The 16876-nt window shown below is 44.4% G+C and overlaps 1 protein-coding gene across 3 annotated transcripts in view; it reads right to left on the reverse strand.

Annotated features, from left to right (window-relative positions):
* EGLN1 (egl-9 family hypoxia inducible factor 1) overlaps window positions 1–14549 on the reverse strand; it is a 54927-nt gene extending 40378 nt beyond the window's left edge. For 2 of the 3 annotated variants that reach the window (XM_062210610.1, XM_062210611.1), the window contains exon 1: window positions 13315–14549. In XM_062210610.1, the coding sequence (XP_062066594.1) occupies window positions 13315–14235 (921 nt within the window). In that variant the 5' untranslated portion in view covers window positions 14236–14549. The remainder of the gene's footprint in view (window positions 1–13314) is intronic. The other variant, XM_062210609.1, reaches the window with a different exon arrangement.
* Between the last annotated feature and the right edge of the window lie 2327 nt (window positions 14550–16876).

Raw genomic sequence — 16876 nt, forward strand, 5'->3', positions numbered from 1 at the left:
GAGTTCTGGGTCTGTTCCCAATTATAGCTTACTGCTAATGCACACTGTGGGAGGCAGCAGTGAGGGTTCATCCTGGCTCCTGGCTTCACCCTGACCTAGCTTTGGTTGTTGCAGGCATTTGGGGAGTGAACCAGTGGATGAGTGAACTAGTGGATAAGAGATCTCTCTCTTTCTAACAAATAAATAAAAGTTGAAATAATAAAAGTCTTTAAAAAATCAAATTTAAAGGTAGCAATGGATAAAATGGACTGCAGAGGAAAGATACAAACAGAAAAAGAAAAAATAGGCTTTTGTAATTATTCAGGACATAGATGAAGATAGGTTTCAATAGGAATATGTAAGTGGGAATGAGGAATAAGATAGGAAACAATTTTTTAATAAGTAAAGCCTTCATAACAATATGGGAAAGTATGCTTCTTTAAAGAATCATGCTCTTTTCACATTTAGAGACTTTCAATGGACTTAACATCAACTCATTCTTCAAAAGTCTCACCGCGCTGATCCGATGGCAGGAGCCAGGTACTTATCCTGGTCTCCCATGGGGTGCAGGGCCCAAGGACTCCACTGCACTCCCTGGCCACAGCAGAGAGCTGGCCTGGAAGAGGGGCAACCGGGACAGGATCGGTGCCCCGACCGGGACTAGAACCCGGTGTGCCGGCGCCGCAAGGCGGAGGATTAGCCTAGTGAGCCGCGGCCTACATAATTACTTCTTCAAGAAAACCCTTCCTATCCTACAGACAGGTTAGGTCTCCTTCTGCATGATCCCATAGGATCTTATATACTTCATAAACATCCAACACACATGGAATTAAAAGTTCAATGCTGTGTTTCTCTCAGGCAGGAAGACTAGAAAGGCAGAGAAGATTACTTTGACCGGGGCACTGGGTACTGCACAAATCAGACATTCTGTAAACAGAATCAGTAAACAGAATCAGACATTCTGTAAACTGAATCAGTAGAGTTCATAGACAGGACCAATTAAAAACCTCCATGGGGCAGGCCTTGTGGCACTGGGGGTTAAGCAGCTGTGTGAGAAACCCTGCATCCCACAGGAGGCCTGGTTCACACCCTGGCTACTCGGTGCTTCTGATCCAGTTTCCTGCTAATGCACCTGGGAGGCAGCAGATTATCTGGGCTCCTGCCACCCACATGAGAGACCCAGATGGAATTACTGGCTCCGGTTTCAGACTTGGTCTAGCACTAGCTGTTGTAGGCGCTTGTGGAGTGAACCAGTAGATGAAGATCTCCTGCCCTCTCTCTCACTCTGCCTTTCAAATAAACAAAATCTTTAAATAAAGTAATGCTCCACCATCTCTCCATCAGATTGCTCTACCATTCTTCATACCTCCCAACAAAGGGAAATGTCAGTCTTAATCATGCTGAGTTTGCAATACTTAAAGAAAATTCAGGTGGAGAGGTCTATCAGTCCTCTACAGATGCCATGGAAGAAGACAGATTAAGCAATCTTTAACAAGTCCTAGTACCTGAAGTCGTGGTTGCTGCTAACACTACCACTGTTATTCAATATAGTTATGGTTAACACTAATTACTGATAATATGCTGAGCATTATCTCATACTGTTTCTTCTATCCTCAAACAAGCCTTTCTGAATTAGGTCCTGTTATTGACTCTTGTTATATTAATGAGAAAGATGATGCTTGTTAAAACATTCACCTAAAATCAGGGAGCAACTGCATAGCCGAACAAAAGTCTAAAAGCAAGTAAACTAACTTAAGCACTTATAGTTCCATGAGTGCATTAGCTTACGTAGGGAGAAAAAGCATACACCAGTAGAAAAAGAGAAGACAAATCTCAGAACACAAAGGACAATGACATTTAAAAGGCAGCTACTGCAGAGGGAAAATCCAGCTTAAGAACTGGTATTCGCACCTTGTAAAGCTCCTTCTCCTTGAATGCAGAATGAATTTAGTGACTTGCTTCTCATCAAAAGAATACATCGAGGAAATGAGACATCACTTCCAACATTAGGTTAAAGACGCCTACCTGGCAAGAAACTGACGTTCTCAGCCCAACAACCCACATGAATGCTGCCAAAAACCAGTGAATGAGCAAGTTGGAAGAAGACCCCTCCCCATTCAAGCCCTCAGGGATCAGGATAAGAATTTAGCTTAAAAAACCAAAAAACAAACAAACAAACAAAAAAACCCTACAATTAGAACTTGAGAAAAAATGAAAATATTGAAAAACACGAGGAAAAGTAATTTAAAGACAAAGCCCAGATTTTGTTGTAATTCCTGTGTAAGTCTCCACATCAAGGAAGTAAAGGGCTAATACATCTCTGATATCTGGCACAGATAGTCAAGTATAGTCTCAAAGCTATCACTAACTTTCCCTTTTTTTACTTACTATTTTAGGAAGCTATCACATAATCATTTTCATCTACAAGTCAAGTCAACAGTACTATTTTCGTCATTTGTATGGCCATTCAACTTCTTCCCAACTTTCTGTATTTTTATTTCCTACAATAAGTTTTTTTTTTTTTTTTTTTAAAGATTTACTTATTGGGGCTGGTGCTGTGGCTCAGCAGCTTAAGCCTCCACATGTGGCACCAGCATCCCATATGGGAACCAGTTCTAGTCCCGGCTGCTCCGCTTCTGATCCAGCTCTCTGCTGTGGCCTGGGAAAGCAGTAGAAGAAGCTCCTGGCTCTGGGCTTCAGATCGGCACAGCTCGGCCATTTGGGGAGTGAACCAGCAGTTGGAAGACCTTTCTCTCTGTCTCTTCCTCTCACTGTCTTGTAACTCTGCCTTTCAAATAAATAAATAAATAAAATCTTTAAACAAACAAACAAACAAAAGATTGGGGCCAGTGCTGTGGTACACAAGGTTAATCCCACGCCTGTGGCGCCGGCATCCCATATGGGCACCAGGTTCTAGTTCCAGTTGTTCCTCTTCCAGTCCAGCTCTCTGCTGTGGCCCGGGAGGGCAGTGAAGGATGGCCCAGGTGCTTGGGCCCCTGCACCCACATGGGAGACCAGGAAGAAGCTCCTGGCCCCTGGCTTCAGATTGGCATAGCTCTGGCCATTGTGGCCATTTGGAGAGTGAACCTAGGGAAGGAAGACCTTTCTCTCTTTCTCACTGTCTGTAAACTCTACCTGTCAAGTAAATAAATAAATAAATCTAAAAAAGATTGACTTATTTATTTGAAAGGCAGAGACAGATGGAGATAGATCTTTTTTTTTTTTTATAAACAGTGGTTTCTTATTTTATTTTATTAATTTGAAAGTGAGAGTTACACGGAGAGAGGAGAGGCAATGAGAGAGAGAGGTCTTCTATCTGCTGGTTCACTCCCCAGATGGCCGCAATGACTGGAGCTGCGCCAATCCAAAGCTAGAAGCCAGGAGCCTCTCTCTTCCAGGTCTCCCACAGGGGTGCAGGGGCCCAAGGACTTGGGCCATCTTCTACTGCTATCCCAGGCCATAGCAGAGAGCTGGATGGAAGAGGAGCAGCCAGGATTAGAACCGTCGCCCATATGGGATGCTGACGCATCAGGCCAGGTCGTTAACCTGCTGTGCCACAGGGCCTGCCCCAGAGAGATAAAGATCTTTATCCACAGGTTCACTACCCAAATGGCTGCAATGGTTGGGGCTGGACTAGAACAAAACCAGAGCCTAGAACTTCATCTATGTCTTCCATTTATATGGGTGCCTGGGCTCAAGAACTTGGGTCACCTTCTATGGCTTTCCCAGGCACATTAGCAGGGAGCTGAATTGATAATGGAGCAGCTGGTCATATGTGTTGTCCACAACACAGGTGGCAGCTTAACCCACTGCACTACACCACTGTACAAAGTTCTCTTTTCTCATTTTTAAAGATTTATTTATTTTTTTTATGTAAAAGGCAGAGTGACACAGAGAGATCTTCTACCACTGTTCACTTCCCAAATGCCCACAAAAGCTGGGGCTAGACCAGGTCAAAGCCAGAAACCAGAAAGTCTACCCAAGTCTCCCAAGTGGGTGCCAGGACTCATGTACTTGGACCACCATTTGATGTCTCTCAGGCTCATCAGCAGGAACCAGGATTGCAAGAGGAAGTGATACTCAATCCCAGACACTCAGATATAGGATGAAGGTGTTCCAAGTGGAGGCTTAACTTGCTATACCACAGTGCCTGTCTGTCTGTCTATCTATCTATCTCAGAATGAGTTTTCATCAGCTGGTTCACTTTCTAAATACTCATAATTGTGGGAGTGTGGTGGAGTAAGAGGTACTAAAGCTAGGAGCCAGGAACTCCAGCTAGTCTCCCATTTGAGTGGTAGAAACTAGTTATTGAGCTCTGCCAGGGTCTGCATTGACAGGAAGCTGGAATCAAAAGCCAGAGCCATGGATTGAACCCAGATACATTGATGTGGATGTGGGTATCCTAACCAGTGTCTTAATTGCTAGCCCAAACGCCCAACCCCCAGGAGCAATTCTGAATGCAGATGTTTTATTTCTGATTTTATTCTGACACTGAATCTAAATATGTGCTTGCCTCATGTTGAACCACTTAATTTTCTCCAGTGCTTCCCCAAACTTCTGAGCTGTGTATTTCTTCTTCCGTGGATTTACAAACCATCTTAAATGAATGGTTCGAGAAGGCACAGACTTATTGGGAGATGACATCAGAAGAGTGCAAGATTTTCTGTAATAATTCCTTGTCAAAGAAGCCATAAAACTGTTGGAGATGAAAGGATGGGGCTATGAGGTCAGTAACAGTAGCAGCACGCACAGCCAACTTGAAAGAATGCAGAAAAGTAGATAAAAAACAGAATTTTTTTCCTGTGACTGTGGCTGGAAAATAAGTGACAACAAGTTGCTATAAATAGAAACTCTTAAAAAACTGGGGCAAGAGAAGAGAAGCAGCAGAGACAGAGTGAGATAAAATAACTATTTCATTCCAATCACTCAAGCCAAAAACCCTGAAGTCGTTCTTACCTCTTCCTTTCTCCATATTTCACATCTAATCCATTCAGAACATCTCAGGGATTCTACTTTCAGTTATAACTAATTCTCGTCACCTCCACTATCTAGTGCCAAGGCTGCTGCAAGAATTTTCCTGTTTCCATCCTTCCTTCCCACATCAACTCCCACACGGTAGCTAAAGATATTTTAAAAGAAACCCTCCATTGGCCTCCCGTATCACCCACAATAAAATCCATAGTCCTTGCCAGGGCTTGCAAGTCAAAACTCTGTGTAAACCGATCTAATTTCAAATACTGCTCCTTTATTGATTACATCTCCCTCACTCATTCTGTTATAAGCACAGTGGCTTCCTTGCTGTTTCCTGAACACACAAAGCACATTCCATGTCAAGTGCTTTTGTTTGCTGTTTATTATCTTTATGTGTAATGCTCTTCTTGCATATATCCATGTAACTCATCTCGCTCACTTCATTCAAGTTTCTACTTATTTATCATATTTTATCAACCTTATCTAAAAGAGAATTCCCTTGGTCATTCTCCTCATTTTGCCTTTTTCTGACTTAAAATTCACCACTTAATATGTCACACATTTCTTTAAACATTTATTTACTGACTGTCCCTCCCGACCCTTCAAATACTCTAAGCTCCAGGAGAAGGAACATTTTTGTGTTCCAGCCTGCTTGCTTATGGAAATGTACCTGTACATGAAGGGTACACACTTAATACTTGTTAAATAAACAAATGGATGAAAATGTTATGAAAACAGAACTCAGACAATACAAGAAGCCAAGAGTACAAATATTTTACTTTGGTAAAGAAAAAGCATCTAGGGGTAGGGGGGAATTTAGCTGTTCGGCACAGTGGTTAAAATGTTGCTTAGAACTGTTGAAATCTGTGCTTAACATGGAGTTGGTCCTCTGTATATAAAATCAAACTAAAAATGAACCATAATGAAGAAGGGGTTGGGAGAGAGAGAGAGGGAGGTGGGATGGGAGTCAGGGTGGGAGGGCGGATATGAGGGAAAGAACCACTATATTTCTGAAGTTGTACCTATGAAAAAAATGCATTCATAAAAAAAGAAAAAAGATGTTGCTTGGGACACCTGCATCCTGTGTTGGAGTGCCTGGACTGAAGTCCAAGCTCTGCTCCCTACTCCCGCTTCCTATTTATGCACACCCTCAGAGGCAGCAGAGGATGGCTATTTGTATTGCTGCCTCCCACACTGGAGACTCAGACTGAGTTCTCAGCTCCTGGCCTCAGCCTGCCTATCCCTGGCTGTTGTGAGCATTTGGGGAATAAACCAGTAGGTGAGAGATCTCTTTCAAATAAAATTTTTAAAAAATTTTAAAAAAGAAAAAGAAACAGAATCTGGGACACTGCATAAAGAAAATGATCATTCCATATTCATAAAAACTTTACGGTGATTTGGGGTCAGTGTTACAGCGTAGCTAGTAAAGCCATGGCCTGCAATGTCAGCATCCCATATGGGCACCAGTTTGAATACCGACTGGTCTACTTGCAATCCAGCTCCCTGCTAATGTGCTTGTGGAAGCAGCACAGGATGGATCAATGGCTTGGGCTCCTGCACCCATGCGGGAGGCCTGGAAGAAGATCCTGGTTCCTGGCTTAGGCCTTACCCTGCCCTGGCCATTGCAGCAATTTGAGGGAGTGAACCAGCAGATAAAGCACCTCTCTCTATCTCTCCCTCTCTCTCTCTGTAACTCTTTCAAACAAATAAACATATCTTAGAAAAAAAAAAAAAACCTTTATCGTGATTGCAACAAGTAAACAGAGGCTATAAATACTGTCCAAACTCTTCAGAAATAAAACCAATTGTGACTTGGTTATAGAAAAATGTCATTATGATGTAGGAGACATTCCATTAAAGGTAGAAGAACAGTTCAGAGGTTAGACTAGGAAATATTTAGTGTTGTGAGGGGAGATTGCTGGTTAACCATCTATTTTTGGTTGTTTCATTTTTTTAAAACGGAAGTGTTTTAGCTGGGATAAGAACCAAAGACAAGCTATGCACAGGACTCAACAAAGTCTCTCAATACCATCATGTAGTCACAAACAATGTTCAAGTATGGAAACATGGGCATAGTGGAAAAGGAGGTGAAATGCAAGCACAGTAAAAAAGAAAAAAAAAAAAAAACCCGATGAAAATTGTCCAAAAATGAGCTAGAATGAAGAGGATGCTGAAATACTGGTGTAGCTTTAACACCTGATCTTAGCCAAAAGGCCAAGAAGCGAATGGTGTAGCTTTAAAGGCCTAAAGCAAAAAATTAAGTAAAAATACCTAAGCTGATAACATCATTCCAAAGGCACACCAGAAACATGGGAGAAGAACAAAGATGGATTTCAAGTCTGATAGGGAGCAAGAAAAACAGAAAACGAACATGTAAACTGGAAATACAGAACAGGAAGACAACTAAGGAAACCAGAGAGTGTACACTTGTTTCCACCTTTAGGTAATAGCAGATGGAACACAGAGGTAGATTAAAAAAAAAAAAAAACTAAAGAAATTAAGGGAGGGTTATCTAAAGGAGTAAAATTTAAACTAGAATGTTCAAGAAGTCAATGTGTAGCATAATGTAAGTAAAAGAGAGAAAAGGAAGTCAGAAATGTACAAGTATATCCTTAAAGATGGCATAAAATATATCACATTTGGTTAATCAGGAAGTGAATTTTTTACATTACATGCAGAGATGAGGCATAAAGTTGCTGACATAAGAGGGAAATGACTCAATTGTTAGTTTTGTCACTAACCAGCTCTAGGATTTTGAACAAGTCACAAACTCTCTGGGATTTGCTTCCTCTATTTTTTTTTAAAAAAAGTGTGTGTTGGGGAGGTGGAGGGAAGTGATTAGGTAAAAACTGAGCAATCACTTACTTTTTTTTCCTCCAGCTTGTAAGAGAAGGAAAAGACAGGGAAAGCAAAGGACTCTTAAAAAATCTTTTGAACAGAATAATAGCAATAATTTTAAAGTGGCAATTGTGAACAACACTTTTGCAGAATGATTTATAACTTAAGCAGTGCTGTATATGCAAGATTAGTGACTTAAGCCTGAGGCAGAAAAGATAGATATCATTTAAGATCATTTTACAATTGAAGGAACTGAGGCTCAGAGAGCTTAAGTTACTGGTCCAAAGACACGGAAACAGTGGAAAACCCTGGATCCAACCCTGGTCTAACACAACACAAAATCCATTATCCTTTTACTTAAAGATGCCAATTTTGCTCTTATTCTTCCTTTCTCTCCTCCCCTAATCCCACCTGTGACTAAGGTTTGCATGATATTTTTGTGGCTTATAGTAAATAAGTTATAAAGATGCAAAAAAAACCTTTCAATTTATAATTCCTTTAGAATTACACATATTAGCTTACACAAACTAACTCACTATATAAAAATTTTGTTTTTTACAGAGTTGAATCTGGTTTTACTGCAAACTAAGACTACCCTTTTAGCCCACAAGTATCTTCTTTACAGCTGGCAGATTTACTGCAGGTGCAATACTTTCAGTCTTTCTGCATACAGGATAACTGACTTTGATCATGAATTCTGGTGCAGCTATTAAGTCATTAAGTAAGCAGCTTCAATTTGTATGTCCTAGATTCCAAGAGAAGGGAGAAAATAACAGAAGTAGATACAGAAGGAAATTTTGTTTGGTTCTGTTTTTAAACTTACTACTTTATTTTTTTAGGCTTAAACATTAGAAATTATTTTTTCGTAGTGCTGGAGGCTTAAAGTCTGAGATTAGGGTGGCAACACAGTCAAGTTCTGGTGAGGACTCTTTCTGGCTCGTAGACACAGGCCTTCTCACTGTGTCTTCACAAGGTTGGTTTTGTTTTTAACATCTAAGAGGACTGTCATCACATCTCTATGGTAGTGATAATAAAGCAGTATTTTTCTTATCATATTCTGTGTTCTAAAAACCACAATCAACCAGAGACTAATTAACTCACTACTAATGAAAACTTAGTAACACAAGGGCTGGTATCGTGACATAGAAGGTATGCTGCCTGAGGTGCATCCAATATGAGTGTCCGTTTGTGTCCTGGCTGCTTCCCTTCCTTCCGCCCCACCCAGAAACCTTTTATTTAAGGAATTTATTTTATTTAAGGAATTTATTTTATTTAAGGAATACAAACTTCATGCATTTTATGAGTAAAACTTTAGGAACACAGTAATTCTACACACCATACCTGCCCTCCCACTCTGCTCCGCTTCCAATCCAGCTCCCTACTAATGGACTGGGGAAAAGCAGGGGAAGAAGGCCCAGATGATCAGGCCCCTACAACCCATGTGCGAGACCTGTAAGAAGCTCCTGGCTTCAGCCTGACCCAGCACTGGCCACAGCGACCATCTGGGGAGTGAACCAATGGATAGAAGATCTCTCTCTCTGTCTCTCCCTTTCTCTCTGTAACTCTTTCAAATAAATAAATTAATTTAAAAAAAAAACTCAGCAATATAATTTGCAGGCAAATTTTCTCCTTCAGGGTGGCAAAGGAACTCTAGAGAAAAGTTGAACCTTTTCTCACGATCCTCACTCCTCTGTGTTATTGTTCTTCCTCTACTTCCAAGTCAAGGCACCTAGGATTTCATATAGCCCACATAATACTATTCTTCACAAAGCAGCAGACTATGGTTCCTTTTTACTGGGCGATTCCAAATCTTGTTGGGGGAAAAAGTGTGTGACAAAGGATAAAGGATCAAAGAGCAGGATCAGAGCAAAAAGGGGAAAAATTGCCCTCAAAAGACCAGAGAAAGCAGAAACTAGAGCTCAGTTACTCAGGAGGCTACAATTTTGTTTCTGTTTTTCTCCTATACTACATAATCCTTCTTTTGTGGATCCTCTTTCAAAGCAGTTGGACAGAGGTTGGTGATGTGGCGCAGTGGGTTAAACTGTTGCTTATGATTCCAGCATCCTATATTGGAGCTCCAGTTCAAGCTCAATTGCTCTGCTAATGATCTAGCTTCCTGCTAACGTGCATAGGAAGGCAGTGGATGGTAGCCCAGGTACTTGGGCTCCTGCCACCCATGTGGGAGACCAGAATGGAGTTCCTAGCTCCTGGCTTCAGCCTGGCCCAGGCCCAGCTTTTGCAGCCATTTGGGGAGTGAACCAGCAGATGGAAGATCTTTCTCCTTCTATCCCTGTCTGAAAACAAAATGGAATTTGATAAACAGATAAGCGAGTCGGGGGGGGGGGGGGGACCAAGGCCTATGTTAAAGGAGACTCAGCCCATTAAACATCTTCTGATTATCAGACTTGACCCACACATAGCCCATGCACTATAAATAATGTAAATAAAATGAACATCAAATTCTTCATTAAAAGATGTGAATTTAACTGTTGGTATGCTGCAGGATTTAGAACAAGTGAACTAACAGAACTGAGTCCTATTTTTCTAATCTATAAATATGAATAATACATCAGTAAGCTAACCTACTGCTGTGAAATGTAAAGGGTGACAAATACTGCACATTGAGGTAACTTTTAAAATCACCGTTATGAAGGTAGTAAAATTCTTCATTGTAGATTGCCTCAAAAATCACATATAACAATCATGTTCTGACTTCTTTTAAAGAGTTACACTTAAGTAAGCATGCTTGAGGCACGTAAATGTAAAGCAGTTTTTAAGTCACTACAAGAAAGATTTTCATAAAACTAAATGGCATGGTTGGCAGAAGCACAAGGGATCTCAGATGCAAAGTAAGGTGTTGGGTGTATGTGCTAAACCTACCGATGAGCCTGATGTGTCAGCTTATATTCCATTCTAGAAGGACAGAACACCACATTAAGAAGAGGGGCTGGGCTGGAGTCACAGCTCAATGTTCTTACCTTTTTTGTTGTTGTTGTTCTTACCATTTAAATAGACACAAAAGTAGACCTGACACCTTACATAGCAACTGTGATGATCAAAGAAGACTATACATAATAAAAAAAGTTTACACAGTCCAATCGTAGTTTGATTATGCATATATAAAGTTAATGCTATTCACTATCAACAAAATATATAGATCAAATTTTAGTTTCAGCAGTATGATAAGTAATCTACATCTTGTCTCCTAAAGTCTTACCTAATTCTACTGTAGTAGAAAAAGCATAGGCTTGATATTTGAATGAGCCAAATTTGAAAAACAGCCAGGTTATCATAAGTGGCCAAGTGGCTGAGCTGAAATGTCTTCAAATAAGATTTAGGAATACTACTACTCACGTCATAGGATGAAGATTATTGTGATCATGGTCTGCATTGAACCTAATCTAGTGCCTACCACACTGTTAACTGCTCAATAGATAGTAGGTGTTATCTTGAGTGCTTATTCCCCCAAAGCAAGTACCCTTGTTTTTTAGGAATACTTACAGTACATGTTCAAACATGATTATCAAAAACTTTCAGCTGAGAAGCAGAATGAAAGGCATTCCCTAAGACAATTAACAGATCCTCAAATTATGTCCCTGAAAGTAATATAAGATCAAAACCAGAGTTCAAAATCCATCCTGCCTATGCCTAGTCCCTTATTACATAATATGGGCAGTCAGGTGACTTACAACTTCAAATATTCTTCCTTCAGCCTTTGGAATTCCTGAGGAAGGAGGTGACTTATATTCTAAGCGTTTACCTCTGAGAAGCAACTGTTCTAAGCCACACTATCTGCTGTCCCTTCCCTGAGGACAGGTGAGAAGAGCTCTCAGCTTAACTTGGGAAGCTAAAATAACTAAGGGAGATTTAAGGCATTACATTTATCATAACTCCCAACTTAAACTTTCAATTATATACTTTGGTCAGTCTTCACAGCCCTTTTCCTCAAACTGACTCCTTTCTTGCTCTAGAGTTCATAACTATGTTCATATTTGATTTGTGGGAGAAGGAAGGAAGGAGGGCGGGAAGAGGAAAACAGACAAGAAGGAAGGAAGGAAGGAAGGAAGGAAGGAAGGAAGGAAGGAAGGAAGGAGTGAGAGAGGAAGGGAGGGAGGGAGGAAGGAAGGAAGGAAGGAAGGAAGGAAGGAAGGAAGGGGGAAGGAAGGAAGAAGGACAGAAAGAGAAGTGAGTGAAGGAATCTGTGAAAGACCAGGCTAAGACTGAATCAGATCTTTCCCTCTTCCAGTTTAATATTCAGAAACTGTTCATTTTGTGTCTTTATCCAGCAGTGAACTGGCAGTACACAAATTAAGATTTGACACACGTCTTTTTCCCCACAAAATGTTCATGTTTATACCTTTCCTCGTTGTCTATGCTCAGCTGCTGGCCAGCCTGAGTCACACATCATGACTGTCAACACAGATAGTCTGACGCACACAGAACTAATAGGAAGAGTCAGTGTGTCTGTACAAACATGTGCATGTGAGGATCTCCCAAGACAATCTGGCAAGACTCACAACATGGGAAGGACTGAAGGCGGAGGAGGGCAGAGCAGGGTGGCCTGGGAGGAGGCAGATACAAAGCAAAGATCAGAACCTGGGAAGTAAAGTGAAGGGCTCTCTACCAGAGTCTGCAGGAGGAACTGAGTCTCCTGTTCACCATCCTGAGGGAAGAAAGAGGACTAGGCTAGGTAGGAAACGAAGGATGTTCAGGAAAAACTAAATCGGAAAGACAAAATGATCTCATCAAATTGAAACAGAATGACCCTCCTGCCTCAATTCTCTGACTTCGCTGTTTTTTCCAGGAAAAACAAAACAAAACAAAACAAAAAAAACCACAGTTCTTTTTTTCAATGATTCTATTAACAAAGCAAATAAAGGAAATCTCTGCTAAAAACATACCTTACCTACACTGAGTGATCTGAAAACGGAAATACTTCTTTCCCCATTTTGTAGTGGGTTCAAAACAGGGACAGGGAGGGGAGTAGACAAGTTCTGCCTGAATATACTCTTTCAACTGAAGGCTTATTTTAAATTTGCCTCTTTGTGGTCGGCTGGCCAGTTCTTAACTCTGTACATCTGGATGTGATGAGCGGCTCTAACACCACGGAGAACTTAAGAGCTTATGCAAACGCGAGGCAGAGGCAAAGCCAGGATGCGATTTGGGTAGTGCTCTAATGCCCCCCATTGGGTGGTTAAAAATTCAAATACGGTTTGAATTCTGCCTGACTGTGCGATAGAAGAAAGAGAACAGCAAAGTTAAAGGAAGACCGTAGTGCCTAAGTTTGGCCTGAAAAATCACGAGAAGTGGAGAAGTCCGTGCACGGGCAATCCGTTGGGAAAACGGGGGACACAGATAAAGAACTAACTAGACCAACACCTACCTATGGATTCTATCCGTGCTCCTTACGGGGTGCTACGCAAGAAGGAAGCTATACGGAGGAATTCGGTTCCTCGCCCTAAGCGAGGAAGGGGGACTGCCAGCTTTCTAGGGGACGTGCAGCGCTAACGCTTCGCACACACTTACTTTCGTCCGGCCATTGATTTTGTAGTTGCCCAGCTTCCCGTTACAGTGGCGGATCAGGTCGTCCATGCTGCTCATCAGCAGCCCAATGGTTTCACAGCCGGGCTCCTTGCCCTCGATCCAGGTGATCTTATCGCCTCGGATGTCCTTGGACGAGTCGCTCTTCTGGCTCACCAGCTGGCCGTCCGTGAACTTGCCGGTGTCGTGCAGGGCGCGCACCTCGTCGCCGATCTGCTGCCCCGTCTCCTTGCCCAAGAAGTCGTCCACGACACAGATGCCGTGCTTGTTCATGCAAGGCACGATGTACTCCAGCGCCAGCTTCAGCGCCGGCAGCGGCTTCGTCTTCCCGTTGCACCGCAGGCCTCCGCCGTCACTCAGCCCCTCGCCGGGCGTGTGGTTCGGCGGGTACAGGTTCGCCTTCTCCTGGTACAGCGACGGGCGGGTCAGCGGCTCCTCCTTCCCGGGCTCCGCCTCGGCCGCCGCCGAGCCCAGGCGCCCGGGGTTCGCGCGAGGCGGGGACGCGGCCACGGCAGGGTTGGCCACGCACTTGGCCTTCGCCTTGGACGCATCTCCGGCGGCCGGCCGGCCCGAAGCCTTGGCGGCGGCGGCGCTGTCCCGCCGCGCCGCTCCTTTCCTGGCCTCCCGGGCTCCGGCCCCACCGGCCCTGGGCGGCGGCGCGGCGGCGGGCGGCGAAGGGCCGGGGTGCTGGTGCGGGCCTGCTCCGTGGCCAGAGGCGCCCTCGCTGCCCTGGCACACGAGCTTGTGCTTCTTCCAGTCCTGGCGCTGGTGCTCCTTGCAGCAGTAGAAGGAGCTGCGGCAGCGGCCGCAGCGCAGCAGGTTCTCCATCTTCCCGCACAGCTCACAGTACTGCCGGTCCCGCTCGCTCGGGCTCGGTCCGCCAGGCCCGCCGCTGTCATTGGCCATGGTGGCGGCGGCGGCGGTCGAGTAGGAGAGGTGGTGGCCGGACAGCCTGGCCCAGGGCCGGGGAGCGGGGAGCGCGGCAGGGGACGTTACTGCGCCATGCACCCGCCGCCCCTCTCCTCAAGCAGGCCGGCGCCCCTCGCCCTCGGCCAGGCCGCTGTCTCGTCCTCGGGGCCGGCGGCTTCAGCGCCTCATCGCGCGCGGGCACAGGGTGTGCGGCCTGCGCGGCGGCCGAGGAGCCCGGCTCTGGGCGCGCTAGACCGGCAGCCTGCGGGGCCGCCGCCTCAGCATCCCGGGCGGCAGGGCCCAGCTCGCGGAGGAGCGCAGGGCGTGCGGGCGCCACTCGCTCTGCGCGCTCTGCACGTACACCACGGCCCCGCGGCGACCCGGGCGGGCGGCGCGCGAGGGCGGAGGGGGCGGAGAGAGGGCCGGGGGGAGGGCCGAGGGGGCGGTGGCCGCGCACTCGCTGGGTCGCGGGCGCGGCGCCGCCGCAGCCTCCTCCTTCGATCCGCGGCCCCCTGCGGGACGCGGCCTCGGCCTGGGCCTGGGCGGCGGGTCGCTGCCCGTCTCGCCGCCCCCCCCTAGGCGGGCTCCGCGGCGGGGTGGGCGCCGGGGACAGCGCGAGGCCGGGGTGCTGCCGCCGCCCTCCGCGGTCCGGCTCGCGAGCCCGGAGAGGAGGGGGCGGCGCGGGCTGTGCCTACACCTGCTGCGAGAGGGCGCCGGCCTCGGGAGGGTCGCGGAGTGGCAGACTGGCGATCATGGCTGCTGTGGTTGAGGCCGACTCCGGGTGTGCTAGGCGCGCCCGTAGACACTGGGTTGCAAGGTGTCCATTGCGAAGGAAACGGAAATTCATAGAAGTAAAGTAACTTGCCCAAGGTCACGCAGAACTGGGACTGAATCCAGGAATCAGACTTTGTTAGATTCCAAGGCTGTTTTTCCCATTACACCATGCAGCCTCTGCTTGAGGAAAGTCTGAAATGGTTAAAAACAAAAATAATTATTCTGGTGTTGATCCAAGCCCCTCTGTTCCATTTGAATCTAATTTAAAGGCACTGAATTTAAAAACAAAAACTATTTAAATCCTGTGAAATCCTTCGAGTTCAAAACGTCGTGAAATTTTCGCTACAAAGTTAAATAAGTAATCGATGCTCATTCCAGTATCCATGTTCAGACTTTTTAAAATGCAAACTTCTGAAACTATTCCTGAGACGTGGATTTTGTGGTAAATGAGCATGACTACATTAACGACTTTCTACATATGCGCTGATGAATACGATTCTTTGTTTTAAAGAACACAGAAACCTCACCAGAAATAAGCCAAGGGTGTTTCTTCCTGCCTGCCATTTACAACAAGCCCTGTGATACGAATTTTCACAATCTTTACTGAACCCCCACTATTGGGAAAATGTGCTAGGTGTGTGTAACATCTGAACAGACGGCAGGTTACCTTCAGCAATCCTTGAGATAATAGCTAGTCTTACAAGAGCTACAGTACGTCAAAAGCAGAAGCTATAAAATACTTTGTAGGACAATTAGAAAAAAACAGCTTGAATAAAAGCTTTCATCAACCATACAGAATTTGAAAGTGTTATTAAATTCTGCTGCATATGTAACTAGCATCCCAGGGATCCAATCTGGTGAACGAGGACAGTAATTCCAATTGGCTTGTCTTTTAGGACCCTGAGATAAGTATTGTACTCACAGCTTCAAATTCCAAACCAAATTGAAAACCCAACTTTCTGCAAAGAATTAAAAAGACACATAACAATCTCAGATGTGTATATAACTTTCCCAGGGCTTTATTAAATACTTAAAATGTCGTTTTTCAGACTTCCTGGAAGGCAGCAGATGATGGCCCAAGTGGTTGGGTCCCTGCCACCCTCATGGGAGACCCAGTCTGAGTTCCTAGGTTCTGGCTCAGTGGAATTTGGGGAGTGAACCAGCAGATAGGAACTCTGTCTTCCTCTGTGATTCCATGTCTCTCAAAACATCAGTCCAATCTTTTCTTTCAAAATTGTTATTTAGGTATCATGCAGAGTATTTATATTTCTGTACATTCTTATCCTGTTTTCACTGAAAGCTACTTAAGGGGATGGTGCTGTGGCATAGCAGGTAAAGCCTCGGCATTTGACACCAGCATCCCATAGAGTCGTGGGTTCCTGTCCTGGCTGCTCCATTTCTGATCCAGTTCCCTGCTAATGGCCTGTTAAAAGCAGAGGAAGATGGCCCAGGTAGTTGGGACCCTGCAGCCATGTGGGAGACCAAGAAGAAGCTCCTGGCTTCAGCCTGGCCCATCCCTGGCCCATCCTTGGTTGTTGTGGCCATTTGGGAAATGAAGCAGCAGGTAGAAAGATCACTCTCTGTCTCTCCCTCTCTCCCTATCTCTGTAACAACCTTTCAAACAAATATATAAATATTTTAAAAATGATAACTTACTTAAAAGAATACATGTCCATAACAAAACCTGTATGAGCTCGTTCTAATTAAGTCTACAACACCACAAATTAAAGTGTATGTACTGAATATAATCAATTATGACACTGATTAATGAAAGCTTTCATGAATAGAGTAAAAAATAAAATCTTGATTTCAAGTATTAAGATTCATGATTTCAGAATTCTTACTTATTCAGGATTGATCATTT

Source organism: Lepus europaeus, chromosome 14 (assembly GCF_033115175.1).
Source record: "Lepus europaeus isolate LE1 chromosome 14, mLepTim1.pri, whole genome shotgun sequence".
NCBI lineage: Eukaryota > Metazoa > Chordata > Mammalia > Lagomorpha > Leporidae > Lepus > Lepus europaeus.